Genomic DNA, 20,091 nt, shown 5'->3' with positions numbered 1-20,091 from the left:
TAAAGATAAGCCATGGCCTTGGAATTTAAGGTATGCATGGATCAGAGCTGACTCAATAGAGAGGAACAGCTTAGTTACCTGTACTACCCTCCTACTTTCTTTGTAGAAGATAAAACATAAAAGTGGCCTGGGAGGTAAGGGAGGCCTAAAACCAGCAGTGACTTCAGGAGGAGGCACATAGCTCCGGCAGGCTTCTCTGACCGAGCCACATCTCCTGTTGCCAGAGCCATGAGTAGCTTGCACACAGGAAGCATTGCAAGTGCCAGGATATGCATATCAGAATTTCTCTCCTTGAGATAAGATTCATCCATGCAATCACAGGTGTCTAAATGCCATTTTTAGACATCTTTATGCCCCTGTGACATCTGCATGGCATTGGGGACATCGTATGGCCAAACAAGGTGGAGGAGAACTCCTGGGCTTTCCAAGTCAGCACAAGAAACTTACAGTCACACAACTGAGCATCCTCCATGTGTATTTTACCCAGGCACTATTCTTCAATGTGTGTTCAATACAGCTCATCTATCTCATTTGTGATAGGAATCTTTTTTGGACAAAAAAAAACCCCTCCAAAACTCAGAAAAATCTTCCACAATATGAAAATATGTTTATTTTCAGAGGAAAATAAACTGTCCCTCAGTCAAGGCCACCCTATCCAAACAAGTCCTTTCCCAACCAGGCTTTCTCAGACAATACTTAGCCAGACCTGAGCAGGTGTTTGGAGAGCTGAACCTTTCAAGTTCATTTTATAGGGTAAACATGTCATTTTAATGCCTCTGACATGGCAGTGTTTTGTCCAGTGCATAAGCAGCATCCTGTCTCTGGCACAAGCAGATCTCCAAGATTCACAGTCCTGATTTTTGTTTATGGTACTTTTAAAAAGCACTGTTTACCTGATTTTTGTTTATGGTACTTTTAAAGGGCAGGGCTTTGTGGCACAGAAGCCCTGTTAATATTTCAGCTGCTTTAGAGGGCAAGATGTGACATGGAGTTCTATAATGCCCCTGGTGCTGTGGCTAGATCCCTAAGGCTCTTGCAAGGGAAGGGGCTGCACTTGCATTTATTCTGACCACAGTGTGACTGACTTCAGACAGTGTTGCAAGGAGCTGACTTTCTCTGAGTGAAGAAAAGCTCATGAGCATACTGAGCTGGTCCAATTAATACAGAGTACCCTACCTTACCTGTGGTTTCTGAGTTAGACCCTAGGAAAAACCAAGAGTTTATCTGTATGTAAATATGCTCACAGTTAAGCGCCCCTTTTTCTCCATAAGAATTCTCTATCCTATAGTGCAGTTATTTGCAAACTAGCTTAAAGGGCTCATTCACTGCCAAAGCCTACTTATGGGAGAAGAAAGCAGGTTTATTTGCCTTTCAAGAAGTACATTTAAGTTGGAATGACAATCATGACTCTTGTGCTATGCAAGGTGAGTCAGTGCTCTCTGAGGAGGCTTTCAGCTCCACATGGTGCAGGAGCTGCCTGACAGTGAGGACCACTGCTCTGACCTGTAGCCAAGGAGGAATCTCAAATGACATTGTTGCAGTGGCATAGGAGGAGGAGGAGGATGTGATGTGTCTTCAGAGGAGGAAGGGCAATATTCAGGGCAGATGTACTCTTATTACAGGTGTGGCCAGCAGCAGCTCACCACAGGCAAGCACAGATCATGGTGGGCTTTACCTGCAGTGCCACGACCCAGTCCAGCACAGTCACTCGCACTGGGGACCTGGAGAAAAACATTTTGCTTCTCTAGAAATAGTTCTTGTTCACCACGCAAAGTCTTCAGTATATGATCATTAGCAGCTGTCACCTGTTTTTTACACAGCTCCTAGAAAGGCCCACCTTCCGTGTGCTGATGCAGATGGGCTGATAAGGTGAGCCCAAAATGCCTATCACCCCGAAAATCCAGGGCTCCTTCAGCTGTCTATGCAAACAGTATCACACTATGATGACAAGGCTGCTCCTTTTATCTCCCCCAGCAGCAGCTTGGGATACTTGTTTGGCATGGAAACATCAGTGCTAAGAGGACTCAGGGACAGGGTGTGTGACATGTTTGGTCTTAAAGTGTGCACGGAGCAGGTAAATAGGGTGTAGAAAACAAAAGAGCTTTTTAAGCAAACAGCAATGGAGTTGGGGATGGACAGAAACCCAAAGAGCGCTGCTTCTATGCAAGGCACATCTCAGAAATGCCCTGATAGGATGTTTGAAATTAAATTGCTCAGATGGCAACTAATCAATCCACATGGCTGGACTACTGTAAGCAAAACAAAACAGTAAATTCAACTTCTTTTCTTATTGCATTCTTTCATTTTAACTACCAAATGTACCATTAGAAACACAGAGAAGGAACATTTAACTTGACAGTATCTCTCTAAGCACAGCTAGTTATGAGGCTAGCCATTTAAATATCAAAAGCTGCTAAAAAATATATACATATTATTACCAGTAATAAATAGTTTTTAACAACTTTATACAGTGGGGTTTATGATGACTTATACAGGTGCATTTGTACCGATAAACACACCTCTACTGCTTCAGGAGAGATCTATACTAGACATTATATTATTTCATACATAATAATTTTTTCCTCCCTCTCTGGAACAGAAATAATTCATAGGTAAGGGGTCATTGAAAGGGATTGTAGCTAGTGATACTAATAAAGCATTCAGAGACAGCAATTGCCCTGAAATGCAGTTTAAGTCACATTAAGACCATCACTGTACCTCAAAGGAAGGAAAAGCATTTACTTTTCTTCTGTACTATAGAGAAGATTTATATTTGAAAAAAAGCTATTATTTGACTTAAAATCTTTCAGGCAATCTCAGTCAGTTTTCTTGCCACTGTATCTGACACCATTGCAAGTTCCAGCACACACATTTCCTAGTAACTAAGCTACATTTAAAAAAGATCTTTTCAGAGCAGAGCTCACCACCACTGTGTGCAGCACAGGGTGTGCACCCATCACAGAGCTTCTGGCTGGACAACACCACTTGCTCAGCTTGCTAGCAATGCTCATTAGCATTTGCAAAGTCCTCAGTATGTTCACAGGGTTCAAAAATTATTTGGGTTAATAAAATCCAAATCAACTCCCACATATGGCAGTGCAGAGCACAACTGGGTCACTAGATCTCCAGTAATTATAAGTAATTATAAGTGCATGTTTAAGAGATTAAGTAGCACTGTCCAAGGATTCAGAAGGATTTAAAATGCTGAGATATTTATCAGGTAAAATATATATATAACTCTCAGTTGTTCTCAGTGATGTATTAAATGCATGCAAAATCTTTCTCTAATGTAGCTTCAGCTACAGTTCAAAATGAGGTAGGCTAACAAATGTATTTAGGACAATGAAAAAAAATAAAAGAAATCCACATGTGGAAACAGGACCAAAGGCTTTATTCAGAATCCTTTGAAGAAAAGTCTCCTGTGTTTTTTAATCAGCAGTGTGCTAGTGGAAGTGCTGCATGTTCATAAAGTATTAGTACACCTTTTCTTGCACTGGGGTCCCTCTGGCATTGGGTAGGTTAAGCAATTGCTGGTATCAAATTAATTCATTGATTTCCACTAGTTACAACATTACTGCATCTTAAATTACAGATAAACTATTCCAATAGAGCAGAGAAGAAAATTAATAAATGTATCTTATTAAAAAACAAAACAAAACAAAACACCAAACACCAAACCACAAAAAAACCCCAAACAAACAATAAAAAAAAGTAAACATGTCCAAGCCCTTGCAAAGGTAAGATGTAGAGATCAGCTTAATAATTATTATGATATTTTAACATTTTTAAATCAGATAGATAAATATGTGTTTACTTGGTGTAGCTGAGATGTGCTGTGGTTCAGCAAACATCACATTGCTACGGAGAAGGTGGAACATCTTAATGTACTCACTACTGCACAATAATTGGGCAACCTCTCCTACAACCTCATTTTACAGATACTCATAGTTTTACTTTATTGGGTTGGTGAAGTGAGCTCTGGTTGGAGCAAGCAGCATATACCAGCTCTTCTTTTTTAAAATACTCTGCTTTTCTTCTCTAATCCATCACTAAAATACACACATTTACATGAATAGAACTTAAACTTGGATGCCCAGCTCCATTTACGGAAGGGTTTGAAGGTGAGAGGGAAGAGGATAAAGCACATTTTAAATTGTCATGCCTTCAACCTGCAAGCGACTGGAGCTGTAGGAGTTCAGCTGGGTGAATGCCATACCATGAGCAGTCAGCACATAAATACGAGAGGCACTGCTACAGCTCCCATCTTGCAAGAAAAAGGACAATTCTGGGGGGCAGTCCAGATCTTTTAGTGATTCCTCATGGTACATTTCTCCAAGAAAAGGCTTGCAGGCAGTGTGTTTGCCAGCCTTCACAAGGACGGGCTAGGGAGCTGGAGACTTGGGTCATCTCCCTGGCTCTTCCTGTTCCCTGATTGGTATCCTTAGGCAAGTTTATATCAACTCAGAACGATTTAATTTCCTTGACCTTGATAGGTGACTGACTTCCATTATGAAAAGTTTTACAAAGTGGGATTTATATTAGCTTTCTGTAACCAGTCTAGGTCAGGGAATCACACTCAGACAAAGTAGAAGTCCAAAGGTAAGGAATAGAAAACTACTAGAGGTCTTTGAAAGGATGGCATAGGATAAAGCTGAAGCACATGGATTGATTCATTTCTACAGAGGGAAAAGAGATGAGACATGACAGGAGTCTTCAAATATGTATTAGGCAGAAACAATTCTCTGCATGTGTATTGGGCAGAAGGAATTCTCTGCATCCTCTTCAGAAAGAACAAGACAAGTAGGCATAAACTCTTGCAAGAGAAATATAGGTTAGACATCATGAATTATTTTCAAAAAATATAAAGGAAACAAGCTTTCTAGTCAAGGTCCATCCTTTACACATGTGATGAACAACAGTAGAGAAAATCTGCCCCAAATCATGCTCAGTGTTACTGATCATCCTCAAGAGCAAGGACTTCTCACCAGGCTGCCCTATTTTCAGTGGCCCCATGTCTCTGATCTCCATGAAAAAGCTTTGTCAAATGCCTTACATATATTCATTACCATTTTTAATGGGAAAAGTTCTTATCAAATAAGGTCTTTTCTGGCTGCATTCTGTGCACTAGAGTATAGTACACATTAGGACCACATTTCTAGGCTCATATCTTGTGGTCTATATGAAAGCACCTTTAATGTCTAACTTCCATCTTTGCTATTTTTTGATTAGCCTGCTCTAATTTCCCTGCAGTTCACATGACACAGTTCTCTCTGTGCAGTCTTAACAGGGAGGCAGTTTGGCTGCTGGTTCTGTAAAAAAGTCACCCATGGGACCAGCTGAGCTCCAAGAAACTGCTTCATAAATTTGAATACTTTGATATGATAAATGCCAAAGCCAGCTTTACAGAGATGAAGGACTATATCTACTTCACCGCTGAAATGCCCATGGAAGTTCTCCCTCAACTCAGGAAGTCTGGAGGGGACATCCTTGCTTCATATAAAAGCATAAATGTTCCTAAAACTTTCCCTAAGGAAGCAGAGCTTTGTTCTACTGGAGCTGAGAACAAGTGGCCAAGTGTGACTTTTTTTCAGAACACTTCAGACACTGTCTTTTAGCATCATCATGCTCCCCCTGACATGGTTTTGGTGAACTTCTCATCCAGTGTCTTGTTTCCACAGCTGGTGGTTGTTTTCCCTGTTGTGGTCCCAGAAAGCCCATCTCTGGGTCTCAGACCAAATATCCTGGGACACAGCAGGTTCAGAGAGCTGAAGGCACCTGAGCTTCAAATATCCCACATAAACCTTGCAGTATGGCTCATGTGAGAGCTCCTCCTTTTCACAAGGCAGTGATCACAACACTTGCCTGACTCCCAACAATTTTCTGGAAGAAAGCAAATTATCATTCACCAACAGCTTTTGAGAGAAATGTCTTTAAAAATATCAATGTTTTAAATTGTACTTATGAGGCGGTTTGTCCAAACTGAACAGGTTTGTCCACCAAAACTAAAGGTTTCTGCGTCTAGCTATATCATGCAACACAGAAATGCTAAAATCTGTCACCACACTGCATCCCTTCAGCCAGCAGGAAAGTGCAGGCAATTTTTACAAAATCAGTGGAGCTGCTATTAACACTCCATTATGGAGAGGCTCTCCATATTTCAGCTAACTGAAGCACTTGATGCAGCTGTAAATAGATTAACCTTCAAGTGTGTAATAATCTTTGTGGGGGCTTTTTTAAAGAAAAGTGCGATATTTGAAAAAGTAGGTTGCTTTTTATCTGTTATTGTTGGAGTTCCCACTTGCAGTCACAGTGGAAACACCTTGTTCCCAAGTTCCCTGGATGATATGAATTCCCAGCTGGTGCTGCAGCAGACTGCTGGAGACCTCTCCTTCCAAGGCATACGGCGCTGACTAGGCCTTATGAGGCCAAAGAAAACAGTTATTCAAGTTAGTATGAGTGCAAATGATCCTTAAGCCCATAATTACTCCCTGTACTTGTACTGTTTAATTCCCACGCATCACTCTGAGTTCTTGGAGAGTTTGCCTTGAGCCCCATGCTGAAAACCCCCTTGGCTCATGCACAGTTTAGGACTCTTGATGCAGGGTGGATGCCAGGGCCATCTCCAGCTAAGCTGTCCCTTCCCATCTCGCAGCACTTGTAGGTTGCTCTGAAAAATTTTATACCATGTATCCATTTCCTTTGAACCACTACCAGAAAAACTGCTTCATCTGCAGGACAATACTGCAAAAGAGAAGGGAAGTGTAAAACCTAAAGTCCCCCAGCCCTTACCAGATGAACAGTAATTTATATAAGGTGATTTGTGCATGAATCTTTGCTAAAATGTTGCCAGAACTGCACAGCTAAAAAAGTGCTAAGCAGAATAAAATGCAACAGAAGTCCAAAGTCAACAGTGGCTTATTTATCTCCAGGTCTGCAAGCTAAGTTGCTGCATGCTGAAGAGAAGTTAAATTTAAATAAAATTATTCTAAGTGTAACCAAAATGCTGTAAATAACATACCACTTGATATGCAGGAAAATGCACTACATATTGGGGGACATAAAACACATTAAGCGCCGTACCGACCTAGCTTATTTTACTGCAGGAGGCTCCTACATCTCATGTCCCATCCTCAAGGCAAAATTGTATTAATATTATCAGGTCCAATGCCAAGGCAAGGACAGGGGTCAGGAAAGTTGAGAGTGTTTGGTTCTCAGCAGCACTCCTGGTGCAGCAGGAACCCTCTGCAGCTGAGAGGGTGAAATGTCCAAAGGTGCCAGCAGCCGGCTCCTCGCCCCCACACTCACAGGCAGCAGCACCTCGTTAGCCACAGGCAGAGTTTGTGCGCGCTCACAGGGCCAATGTAACTGAGCTTTTGGCTGAGCAATTGTGTGAGCTTAGCCCCCACTAATGGCTCGGCCAGCCCAAGCTTCCCATGTGAGATGGCAGCACACCTGGCTGGGCTCCAAGTGACAGGAAGGGACAGTATGTCAAGCAGTGGGAGGACCTGTGTTGGCAATGGAAGCTGCAAAAACTTCACAAGTCCAAGACTGGAGAAAACTGACTTCTTTACAGTCCACCCAGTGAAAAACATCTAAAAACCTCCAGCAGAGCTTTCTTCCCCAATACACTTCCCTCTAAATTACCTATACAGTGAGGTAAACTGTTAAACAAGCATGCAGTGCTTTCCTGGAAGCATTATCAAAGCTAATTACATAAACATTTCATTAGTTAATTACAAACTGCAAAAAAAAAAGCAGGGTGAAGCTTTGTGCCTGCTGTAGTAGAGGCAAATGCTACCACAGTTCTTATTTAGCACCAGTCTTCCAAATTGTCTCTGGGTGCCACGCAAGGGATGGGCAGCACTCACAAGAGAGGGAGTTCCCTGTCTAAAGCCATGAGAGAAAACAGCAAAACAGAGATAGCTGGAATTAAACACTAACAGAATGGCCACATTTCAAGAACTATAAATTGGCATTATATGGCATTTTAGGAGGATAATAATTCCAAATATCTGGCTATATGAGCAAGGGAGAAGTCATAAATGGATCTCACTGCTTTGCTTCAACCCTGCCAAGATGCTTCCCACCACCCTGGCAAAGGGCAGAAACCATCCTATGACAGCTGCTGAGATACCACTTAGGGAAACATTCACCATCTACCCAATTAAAAAGAAAAACAAAATCAAAAATTACAGTTACAAAACTGTGGGTTCCATGAAAAAGTCAGTCTGATTTAAAATATACAAATCTTTCATGTTTTAAACTAGTTTTACTAGTTGGGCTGTTTTTTTAAACATGATAGCTGGCATGCTTCAAAGTGGGGAGTACCAAACAAATCATAGCTGCAAATTGTTTACCATGACAGTCCACAGTTTTATCTTCCAGCTGTCACTGATAGCAAGCTTCTATCACTTAGTGAGCTGCTTGGAGGCTTTTCTCAATTAATCTGAACTTTTTATCTGCAGGTACTTTTGATTCACACAATGGGGGCAGAGATGGCAGTTCAGGAGTGCACACATTCCCCCAAGCCATCACAACCGAGCTCCAGAGCAGGACTGTTGGTAAGCCATGCATAATTCAGCACATTTCTTAGAGCAGCTATCGCTCTGCCAAAGAAGTGGCACTGACTTGTGTGCACACAAGAGACAGTTTCTTAGCATCAGCTTCTTTCTTTTAAATTTTCTTGCATCTTTCCTTCAGGTTTAAGCTTTTTTAAACGACACCTTTTAAAAATACATCTTAGGCATTTTTAGAACATACTTCCAATCTATTCTTTGGAAGGCTTACAGAGACCATGACGCTACCTCCTATTCCTCTTTCCCACACAGTTTGACAGTGTACAGGCCTGTTCTGTATCTAAATTTACAAGCTGTGACAAGTGATAAATATCCTAATTCTAAAACACTATTGTGTACCTCTGAGACAATTAAAATTCCTTAGATACCTAGATGCAGTACATAATACATTTAGTCAACATTAGAACATGTCAGAGAAGGAATGTTTTCTTCCAAGACACATCCAAGCATCTAAAAATAGACCTTCAGTTTAAATTAAAGTATTGTAATAACATTCATTGGGAAATCCCCTTTCCTCAGATTACAAAAGTAATAGTAACTCATAGATTATCTGATGTGCAGTAAGAACTGAGCAGAAGAGTTTAAAAAAACAGCAAATAAATTATATATTCTTATTTTTAGGAGAAAAAAATCTGGTTAAAAAGTGATGTATTTTTAATTCTGTCATTTAAACCCAAAAAATCATGCCATACACTTGAGGGCACAGACTGAACTCCAGCCCACACTATTCCATGCAGTTTAGCAGCAGGGGAAGATAATACAAGGGTTTCCAAGGTTTGGCCATGAGATGTTTTGATTGAGACATGCCATTTTATTGAAAACTCAGCATTCCTCACTCAGTTTTGCTCAGTTGCTCTGGGGGTTGTGCACACCTTTCTGACAGGAGCACAGTGTAACTGCAATGTGTAATAGACAGGAAGTTAATCACTGAACTTCAATATTTCACCATTGGGACACCAGAAATGCACAGTATTTCTGAGATGCATGGCAGTGGTAGGAGACAACTCATCTACCTTCATTTAACTTCATTCTCTGCTTTTAGGCATGGGGTAGAAGGGCGTCTCCTGACTCTTCTCTGCAAATTAGAAGCTATTTTCTTTCTTTGTGGTAGTTTAATTAAGGACTATAATGGAATTCATCTTCTTTGGGAGACGTACTTTAAATAAGAAAACAAATAGAAAAGACTAGTGTCAGGTTCAGCTGGAGAAAGGTTCGTGACATGCAAAAGCTAACTGATCTGGCCTGGTTTTGTCTCACCATGGACCACCGTGCAGCATCAGTGCTGCTAGAAGTGGGTGCTGGCATCAGTGCAGGAGCTGGCCAGTGTAGGCATCCATCTCCATTGCGTTCTGGTTAGCAGTTTTTACCTTTTTACACAGAAACACACACTGCTCAATGCCTAGAGGCCCAATGCAGGTGGTGTGCACCAAAATAACAAAGCACCCTTGTGACTGGCTGGTGAATCAGCACTCAGGGAGTGACGTGCCCCGTTCTGAGACAAACCCCAGTGACACACGATCCCATGTCGAGGTTTATGTGGGAACACTGACAGCTCTTCCAACGAGGTCCAGTTCCCACCTCTGAATCAGAGCACTTTATTCTCCCATCCTAAAGTTCATATTTCTGCATAGGTATTTCTGACTGCTTAGCCTGCCATGGAAGTAGTGGTGGCAATTTACACTGTGTCAAGATGCACAAGCAGATCACGAAGTTGGGAAGAGCATATATTAAAGATTTACACCATGTAGCCCAGCTTAATTGACTCCTTGCCACAGGGAGCAGAGAGTCATAGGCATGTGTGTAATCCAGAGAAATGGCAGCACCTTTCTCCTCCAACCACACCAATTCCACAGGTAGACCCTTAAAGCTGCCCCATGGGAAGCATACTACCATTTCGTGGGCTCATTTCCAAGGGACTGAACGTCTGCTACTGCTAATGGTGGTGTCACCGATGTCCTGTGTGCCAACAGCCCACAGTTTCCAATAACTCCCACCATGGAGGAAAAGACTGTGCAATTGTTCCTGTTTTATCCACCTCAGTGTTCTTGGTTGGAGGGTCTCAGTCTGTCATTTTTCTGCCAGCAGTGGTTTTACTTGTTTCAGACTTCAGTCAGCTTTCTTCTAGCATTTAAATTAACTCTGGAAGTCCCACATTGAAAGCCTATGGTCTCACACTTGTCACAAGGCAAAGAACCACTACATTCTGAGCTGTTTACAGCCTCATGTAATCTTGTCCAGGCCTCTAGAGATTGCCAAGCAGCAAGCCAGAAGGAAGCTGTTTAAACTGCAATTTTCAAGTTCTTGGATAACAATTAACAGACTCATGGCAATAATGAAAGCTGCAAAAGACGCTAATCCTTCCTTTATTTCAGATATTCTCAAAAGCAGCTGAAAGACTTACATAAATGACCTCAATTTTAACCTGTTTGGACTAGTTTAGTGTGATGGAAAAAAATGTCATGAGTGATACTCCAGCCCAACCTCTACATGGAAAAAGTTTTTCCTCTAAAAATAGTGCTGCACTCCTTTGGCTGTAACACTTCTCACGCTACTAAATTAGAATTCACAAGTCTTCTGCAGGATTCCTAATGGGATCAAAGATTAGAAACATCTTTGAAGTTTGTCTTCCTTTGCTCCGTTGTTAATACATACCTGCACTAATCCACATGGTTCTCCTCAACTAATAAGTCACTCTCCCTCCCAAAAGGGACAGTTTACAGGCTTTTTCCAAATCCCCATTTGTTTGTGTTGATTATCCACACTTCATTTCGCAAAAGCGTACCATTTTGTTAATTGATTTTTCATGTTCTATAAAGAGGACAGTTTTGTTTTCTGAAACCTTTCGGTCTAAATGAGATTTGCCAGTCATATTCACAGTACTTGTAACTTTGGTCCTGTTTATTGCTGGTAAGGCAATTGGACTGAACTGTGTGACAAATTCACAACACTTTCCTTCTGACTACAGCTGTTAATAATATGATTGCAAGGAGATCATCTCAATTTCACTTTTAAATTTTGGTCCTTGTTGAAAGAGATCAAAGAAACACTGAACCTCAGCTTATTTGCTTCTTGTTTACGAAAACAAGCTAACAGCCTCACTGACCCTAAGCAGAAATCACACAAAGGAAAACATAATTTAAAAAATACTTTCAAAATTTACATAACTCCAAACTGTTACACAGGTATTTTTCTTTGTTTCACTGTGACTCAAAGTTGGCTCATAACTACCATATCAAACTTCTTGTATCTTCAAATTAATACTTACTTCTGGGCGGAGAGGGGGGAAGTTATCTTTGGAAGAAAGCCTATTATCATAGAGTCTGTAATGATTTTTGTCACTGACAGTAATTGGTTCAGTCAGGCAACTGATTTACTTAAAGATTTCAAAGGCAGAATGCCTCACTGTGCTCACTGGCTTCAACCTCACAGACAATACAAAATGCAGAATTGCACCAGAAGCAATATGTGGTGCTTTTTGAAGATGTATCTTTATAGAGTTGAATTCATCTAGATTACCACAGGCTTGAATTTCAGAAAGCACAAAAACTGGAGATGAAGTCAGTGGAATATGCCAGTGATAAGCCCCATAGCTAGAAATCCAAAATTAACCCTTTTAAAATATTGATATATAAACTGAACTGAAATGCATGAGAGAGACATGGTGAAGCAGAAAGTTTCTCTAAAGTCCTGCAAGGTCGTACTTCATTAGTGGGAGACTGAAGATTTTTACTGTGATTCCTTTAGAAGGCAAGGGGAGAAAAAAATTAGGAGAAAAAAAAAAAAGGAAAAAGAAAAAGAGAAATGGATGAGTTCTCATTTCTTCAAAGCTTTATTCCTTAATTTTTCTCTGGGCTAAATTAAAAGATTAATCCATTTCAATGAATACCCACAGGGTTCACTTCTAAATGAGTATTTCCCCCCCTCAACAGATAGAATAGGAAGATTAGAGTTTGAAAAAGAGACAATTTATAGTGAGTTTTCTGGTCTTAAGAGGGGTTTTAATGTGGATGTGACAGACATGTTCCAGCTGCTCCTAGTCTTTATAAATTCAAAAGGACACTTTAAGTGCCACTGTTCAAGTGCTGAGTGTCCCCAGAAAGATGAATGCAGTGCTTGTGCCTGTTACTGGCTCTGGACTGACCGAGGTTTTTCCCCAGACTGTAAAACTCACACTGCACACCAGCTCTCTTCTTCCTCATGTCTCTCTCACATCCCTACCAGAGGGCACACCCTTCAAGATCACTGAAGACTAGACGTTTTAAAAAATGTGAAATAAAGATAGAAAAAGAAAAAAGGTTGTTTTAGAAATGGCTTTGCTGATTTCTTTGTATCCCTCTAAAAATTATTTAAGTTAATCAAACTGCAAATAAATAAAGTAGTCATGATCTTCTATTGACCAAGGAAGCACAAAATCAACGACAGGACACCTTTAAAATAAAGAAGGGGCTGATGAAACCTTCCAGTATAGGGGGACCAAGAGGTTGCCACAGTAGCTCCATCCACCACGCTGATCATTGAATCAACATTTTCCCAGAGTTAAAGGACAGAGACACCTTGGGTGTCTGTAATGGGAATAATCTAATCCTGGGGCAATGCACTGCCCTCTCCAGTAAACTGGTGTCTGGCAGCCTGATGTGCAAGTGGTTTGAACTACTTTTTGCCCTCTGCAGATTAAACACTAAGAGTCGCCGTGACTAAATTAGGTGCACATAATCAGTCAAATAATCCTGTGTGGAAATGGGCCAGGAAAGAGGATTTGTCACTATCTGTTTCTTCCTTGCCGTCCTGTTACCCAGTACATGCACAAACATCTGTACTCTCCCACCCCATTTTACAGACAGGAAAGTGAGGTTGATCATTTAAGCCACTTTTTAAAAGCCAGACAGAATATAAGTGCCAAAAACTGGAACTGGAGTTGCCGGGTATGAGCCAGGACAATTTTAGAACACAGACACAGAATCTCCCAGACCGGACTTCTTACACTAAAACCACAGATTTTATATGGCACTTTATAACAATAACAAACATGATGATTAAGCACTCAAGTTGAGCTGGCACAAGAGCTTGGCAAAGTTCTTTCCACATTTCTTTGCTCATAAAAAGCAAGCTTTGCAGAATTCAGTGTTTCATGGATTTCTTCAGTTTTGACAAACTTAAGCTCAGCAAAACTGAAAACCCTTTAAATATTTCAGGTTGGCATATTCATATAAAAGTAGTTCTGCATTCCCAAACCAGCTTGATCTTCCTGCCTCTACTTATTCATTACGAGGGGTGGTAAGATGTCGGTTTCTCGGCTGTTTTAATGACCTGGAAAGGCCCAGGGTGGCCTTGGACAGCCCGCGCTTCAAAGGACGAGAAGAGGCTTCAGGTTTTTTCTCGGTCTCGGTGTTTATTAATTGTTTATCTAAAAGATTTTCTCTCAGCCCAACAGAGGTCTGCACAGCAGCCAGCCATGAGCACACTGCGAGCCCCCGGGGCGGTCACCTATCTTTATACTCAAAGTTACGTACACAATATTTATCAATTTTCCCCAATACCTTTTACCCTTATTAACCAGTGCACTTTTAGTAATAACCAATCCCAAAGTGCCAACATCACCACAGAAGATGGAGGCCAAGAAGAAGAAGAAGAAGGACAGGACACGCCCCAATTCCTCCATCTTACTTCTCTAAACCCCCCTGTACAGAAATCCTAAACCCTGTTTTTCACTCTCTAATTAACTTATCCCTTCACCATTTACCCCAGTGAAATCCTCCCATCCTCATACAGGTGTCATCTCCTGTGTCGGATCAAAGTCCAGCCACCAGACACTTCTGGCAACATTCCAGGACTCCCGAGCAGCCCAAGGGTGGTCTCGGTCACTCTGCACATCAGTCCTGAGGTGCTGAGATCCCACAGTAAGATCCTTCTAATGTGGAAGTGCTCCCCTCTGCTATGTGTTCTGATGGGCAGGGGAAGAGGTAACAATGGAGACAGCAAAGACATTATCTAAGCTATTAAAATAATACCAAATTTAAAATATTATCATAAGCACCATATCTAAAACCCACTGAAATTAATAACCAATTAATTATTATACTTCAGCACTGTTGTTTCAATCTCTGCAAACAGAAATAAACTTCTGTGCCCACACCCCCAAGTAATTATTTGAATCTTTTTTCCCTCCATAACTAGCAACTAGAGTATGAAAAGTAAATGCTGCTAAGTAAAGGCAGTAAAATGTCTTATAGGCCTTGCTCCTCCTGGCTGGCATACTGCACTTTTCCAAGTGCTTCAACCCACAAAGCTGAGAATCTCAATACTGTTCTATTTTAGTCCTATTCACAGTGAAATGATGGCATAAAGTGATTTTTCATCAAGGCATTAATATCAAAACATGATCAGAAGGGAAAAAAGAATTGAATTTGTCATGTAGAAAACTGAACAGAAAATTAACCATAGAAATATGATTGGAAAGTACTTTCATGCAGGAAATTCTTCATATTAACATAATACTTATGTATTTAAGAACAACTGGTTTACCTGTCTACCATGTGACAATTCTGAATGTTCTACCCATTTTGGAGCCAATTAAGCATCTATTCAAGGCTCTGTGCTCACTTTAATTTCTTCATTTCTCCACCCACCTGAATCTGACACTTTGACATTGTTGCTTATTAGAATGGAAATTCCACATTTAGCAAGGTCAGGCAATTCAAGGTCAAAAACTAGTGAGAAATATATATATTGAAGAAAGGATCATGGAGGTTTACATCAATAAAACATGTAGTTTCATTTCTCTGTCATTTTTAACAAAACAATAGCTGTCGTGAGATACTAAAACAAGTTTTGAAATATTCATCCCCATTTTCTTGTTCACTCCCAAAATAAATTGCTTCAGCACTCAGAGCTGTGGGTAGATACTGAATAGCATTATGTCTTTTAGTCTAGCACGTCGACAGAGAAGAATTGCCTCTAACACCATGCCATTGTTCTATTTAAAGAATCTTAAGCAACAGGGATTTCACTGCTTGAGTTGGAAGATTATTTAACAGACTAGTAGACCTTATGACTATGAAGTATTTCCCGATGTTATACTGACACTCTTCCATCTCCTGAACTCTTAGCCTTAACTCATTCTAAACAATCCACCTTCCTTCCAATCCTCTACACATCAAATTCTTCCACAGTACTTGACAAGCTCTTTCCCACGTGGTACCTACAGCAAGTTGGAGTCTATGCTGATGAAGCACATAAAGCTAATTGTGTGAGCGGGACATTCAGCTGGTCACTCAAAATGCAGATACAGGCCCCTCAAACCAGTTCAAAATGCAAAACTCTGAGCTCCTCAAACCAGTAAAACAGAAGGTACAGTCTGAGCATCATGTTACCTCACTGCAAAATCACAAGATAGTACTGGGAACCACATCTCACAACTGTGGCCTTTGGTGGATGACGTGAATGTCTCATGCAAATTTTATTGGGGCAGACATGGGGAAAGCTTCCATATAGCGCATTTAAGATTAAAAAAAAAAAATCCATGAAGTATTTTGTTACAAGTTGTTTAAAGTGGAAGTTTCTCTTTATGTTTATACAATTGTTTCTCTCCACTGCAAATCATTTTTTAGGCATACAAAATTCTCTTTTTCTAAATAAAGAATAATAGTTTAAAATATCAGACATTTTTTGAAAACCTCAAAAGTAGTACACCAGAACTGGGGCTAAATTTGAATTTTGCAGGTAATCTTGAACTAAGATATTAGTGATATTAGTGGAGAAACCTATCTGTGCCACAGAACAGATCTTTGGACTACTGGTAACAGGACCAGGAGCTGAGCCTCAGCCTGGGCTTTCCCAGAGGCTGCCCCTTCAGCCTCAACAGAAAATTGGGCAGGACCAGCAGCAGAGCCCTCTCATGACTGATCCTGATTAGCAGCTGGTGACAAGACTGTCACTGCTGGCAGGGTTTTAAAGAGCAGCCTGGTGATACCCACAGCCCTGGGATAGAACTCCAGGAAAGACCCGAGGACAAGAGACAAGTACTGACCAGTGTGTCCTGTGTCACCATGGGAAAAGAGCCCAGTCCCACAGCTTCAAATCCATTTAATTATGTCAACCTGAATATGTGAGGTATTGCCAGAAAGTGAACCAAGCAGCACAGCACAGGCACCATGCACATCCAGGCTTACTGCTTTTAGAGGGGTCACAGGAAGAGGAGAAATCTGGTGAAGAACAAAGCTGCCACATTGCAGCTCCATTAACAAATTTCCCCTCAACACAAACATCATGTCTCCTTTTTCTAAACAAGTGGGTTTTACACCCTAGACAGAGACACTAGCTGGGACTTCTGAAAAGAAATGTGTTTAGGCAGAACTAGCACCACAAGACATCTGGCAGAGGAGAGAAAAGCAAGAACAGGATCTCACCAGGGTCCCTTAAAGAATCACTGTTTACCCAGAGACACTCTCTCCCTAAAATAAACCAGTGTTTTCCTCCCACCTAGCCATAGTCATTGGCTTTTTAGTAACCTACAAAATGTCATGATTTTGAAATGAGTTCCATGATTTACAACAGTGGCAGCTCCTCTATTTATAACAAATGCACACTTGTAAGATGTTATCAACTACTTTTGTCTCCCTGACATGCAGAGATACTGCTTAAATAGAAAATTGCGTTATGTGTGTTTGAAGACTTCCAAAGCTAGATAATTTTGCATTTTGCTACCCTACTGAGCTAGGAAATTAACAGTAAAGCTTTTGCTTGCCCTCTAGGAGACCTGATTTAGTCAAAGACATGATCTCAGGTAGTAGCTACAGAATCAGCTATTTATTTAATTTAAATAAAACTGTTCTACCAGCAGACAATAAAGGGAAGAAATAATATGTCATGCTAAGATTCCTTAGCCAGTACTTCTCCCCTACGTCCTTTCTGTGCATGTTTAAGTGCACTGCTGCTCTGTGTTAAATAAGCTGTGGTAGAATGGAAACCAGCTAATTTGTGCTCCCTGGGTACTGGGCAACTAATTTAACTCTTGCTGGCACACAGACTATAAATAGAAAAAGATGGCACAGTTTCATAACATTTCAGATAACATTTCTATTAAAGTTAATAAATTACAGTGAGGAAACACTTTTTCTTCCTACCCATCTGCCCCATGAACAGGAGTCACGTTGTCTTTAATCAAAAGCAAGCAGGTGATGGTAGGTGTCACCCTGTGTGATGACTTACCAACTTACCCTAAACACCAGATGTTTCCTCACCTGCTTGGCAACACACCTTCTCCTTCCCTCACCTTAGTCCAGGAGGAAGCACTCTGCTTTTGGAACTACAGAGAAGTAAAAGACTTCTGGGCCAGACAGCTGAGACATGTGAGAGAGATGACCCTTGGGAGGGGCTCATTCGCCTGCTCTCACTTGGAGGTAGAGGGAAACTCCACAACAGCTTCCATGAGTTATCTAACTTGGCAGCAAGAGCAAAGTTATAGATGCTGTTTTTCACCAGGTGATGGCCTGAGCTCATCTCTACATTAATTTGTACAAGCAGAACACTTCCCCTGGGTAATTTTCATACCCATCAAAACTGATCTTGTAATATGCACAAGATGGTCACATCATCCTGATCCCAACACTAAAGAGGACTACCATCCTCAGCTGAGTCAGCTGAAACCAAGTGCTTCCATGTCCTTCAGTTTTTATGGGCAAAATGTACAAAGATAGTATAAAAATACACCAGAATACATAAATGAAATCAACTTCTTTTAAGAGAACTGAAGAATAAGATGCAACTTTCTATGCCTGAGATTGCTAATGCTTCTTCCACAATTTTTTTAACAGAAATCAATTGATTCAAATTCACCATACTGGAGTATTTTGGTTTTAGATTTGTATGAACCTGTATACATCCGGTGTGTTCAAGGATGGTGTTGTACCTACAGTTGTCATTTTTTTCAGATTCACACCTGAAATTGCTGAAACTGCTAAACAACAATATTGCTTGTAGAGATGTAGTTTAGATCTAATCAGGTATCAGGTAATTCTGTCCTTAACACAGGTTTTAGGTAAATAAAGACTAAAAGGTGACAACACCAGTAAAAAGAGAAGTCTTCCAAAGGCATAAATGTAGGGTAAAAGCACAAAGCGAAAGAGGCTGACTTACCTCAAAGTAAAGTTTATTAGGAAATAACAAAAAATGAGTGATCAGTCCAACAGTAAAACAAGATACAAGCATGTTTGGGGGCATTGGTAAAGTTAAAAGTCCCTGCTAACATGAGTCTTTTGCATTTCAATAACCCCATGTAAAGGGGAAAGAGAAAATCCTTAGGGTTTTGAACTATATTAATTGTATTTATTTTAATTAATTTCACTGTTAATACAAACAGTGAAAGATTTAGGAGCCTGCAGCATCTTGTTTCCTCTGCTGCTTCATGTCACCTGGTGGCCCTGTCTGCACCCCTCTTGGGCTGATACCACTTGCTTTGATATTGACACAGTTCAGGCTCAATCTAGTCTTCAAAGAAAAACGGGCACTAAAATCCCTCAATCCCCCTTTCTGCTCTGAGCCCAGGGCATGTGCACATTTCCCAAGGACTGCAGAATCCAGTGGGTATTATTTTGTACTTAATAAAATTAACAGCCTTTGCAGAAAATAGGATTTGGAATGACATTTCTGCCAGGGGATCATTCAAAGTCTGGTAGATGTACTACGATATCAGTCCTGATCTCTTTCGTATCACTGGCTCAATTTTTCATATCACTGGCTGAATTTATTATACGGAATATTAAGAAGCAGAAGAAAAGTAGATGAGAAAGATTGTATCTCCTATTTTAGATAATATTTGTCCTGTTCTGCATTGGCTGCCATTTACTTGACAAACACAGTTCGCTCTGTTTATTTACTATTTCAGCTTGTAAGAAGGCATGTTCCAGGTAAAAAACAAAATACAAGAAAGAATGCCTCAAATTCACTCTTAATGGAATTTTCTCTGTAGCAAGGAAAACCACTTCCTCAACATTCAGGCCCTATTCGTCCCTCACTATTAATATTTTAAACAGGTGTTAGAATTTAATGCTTGCTTATTAATATTTAATAATTATTATTCATATTTTTAAAAAAAACTTCACTGGGCAATCAAGATACCAAACAAAAGTCAGTGGCACAGAAGAGATTAGTGAGTACTGCACAGATTTCATTAGTTCTGAACCATGTAGAAACCACAATCCTGGGACACATCTGTTTAATATCCCTCTGGAAAAAGGGCACGTCTGGGACTTACGGTTAGTTGTCCTGCTCTGGTCGCTCTGGGCGCTGTCGTTGGACTGGTTGCTGGAGACAGAGGACACACTCGAGCTCCTGACAAACCCAAATGCAGCCAGCTTAGCTGCTGGCAGCCGTGAATAACCTGGGGGACGGAGTCCAGACGGGCAGGGCTTGGGGAGATTTGATTTTGCAGCACTTGGACATGATCCTTTCTTAAGATCAACTGAAAAAAGGAAAAAGAAAGAAATTTTTGTTAAATAAGTTAACTGTGAGACCATCA

General features: G+C 40.7%; 1 protein-coding gene across 1 annotated transcript in view; it reads right to left on the bottom strand.

Moving 5' to 3' along the window:
* MTUS2 (microtubule associated scaffold protein 2) overlaps positions 1–20,091 on the bottom strand; it is a 159,717-nt gene that overhangs the window by 122,120 nt on the left and 17,506 nt on the right. Inside the window, exon 3 of the mRNA XM_058800039.1 lies at positions 19,828–20,034. Coding sequence (XP_058656022.1) covers positions 19,828–20,034 — 207 coding nt within the window. The remainder of the gene's footprint in view (positions 1–19,827; positions 20,035–20,091) is intronic.

Source organism: Ammospiza caudacuta, chromosome 2 (assembly GCF_027887145.1).
Source record: "Ammospiza caudacuta isolate bAmmCau1 chromosome 2, bAmmCau1.pri, whole genome shotgun sequence".
Taxonomy (NCBI): Eukaryota; Metazoa; Chordata; class Aves; order Passeriformes; family Passerellidae; genus Ammospiza; species Ammospiza caudacuta.
The sequence above is the reverse complement of the archived record's forward strand: the minus strand, read 5'-3'. Positions and strand labels throughout refer to the sequence as shown.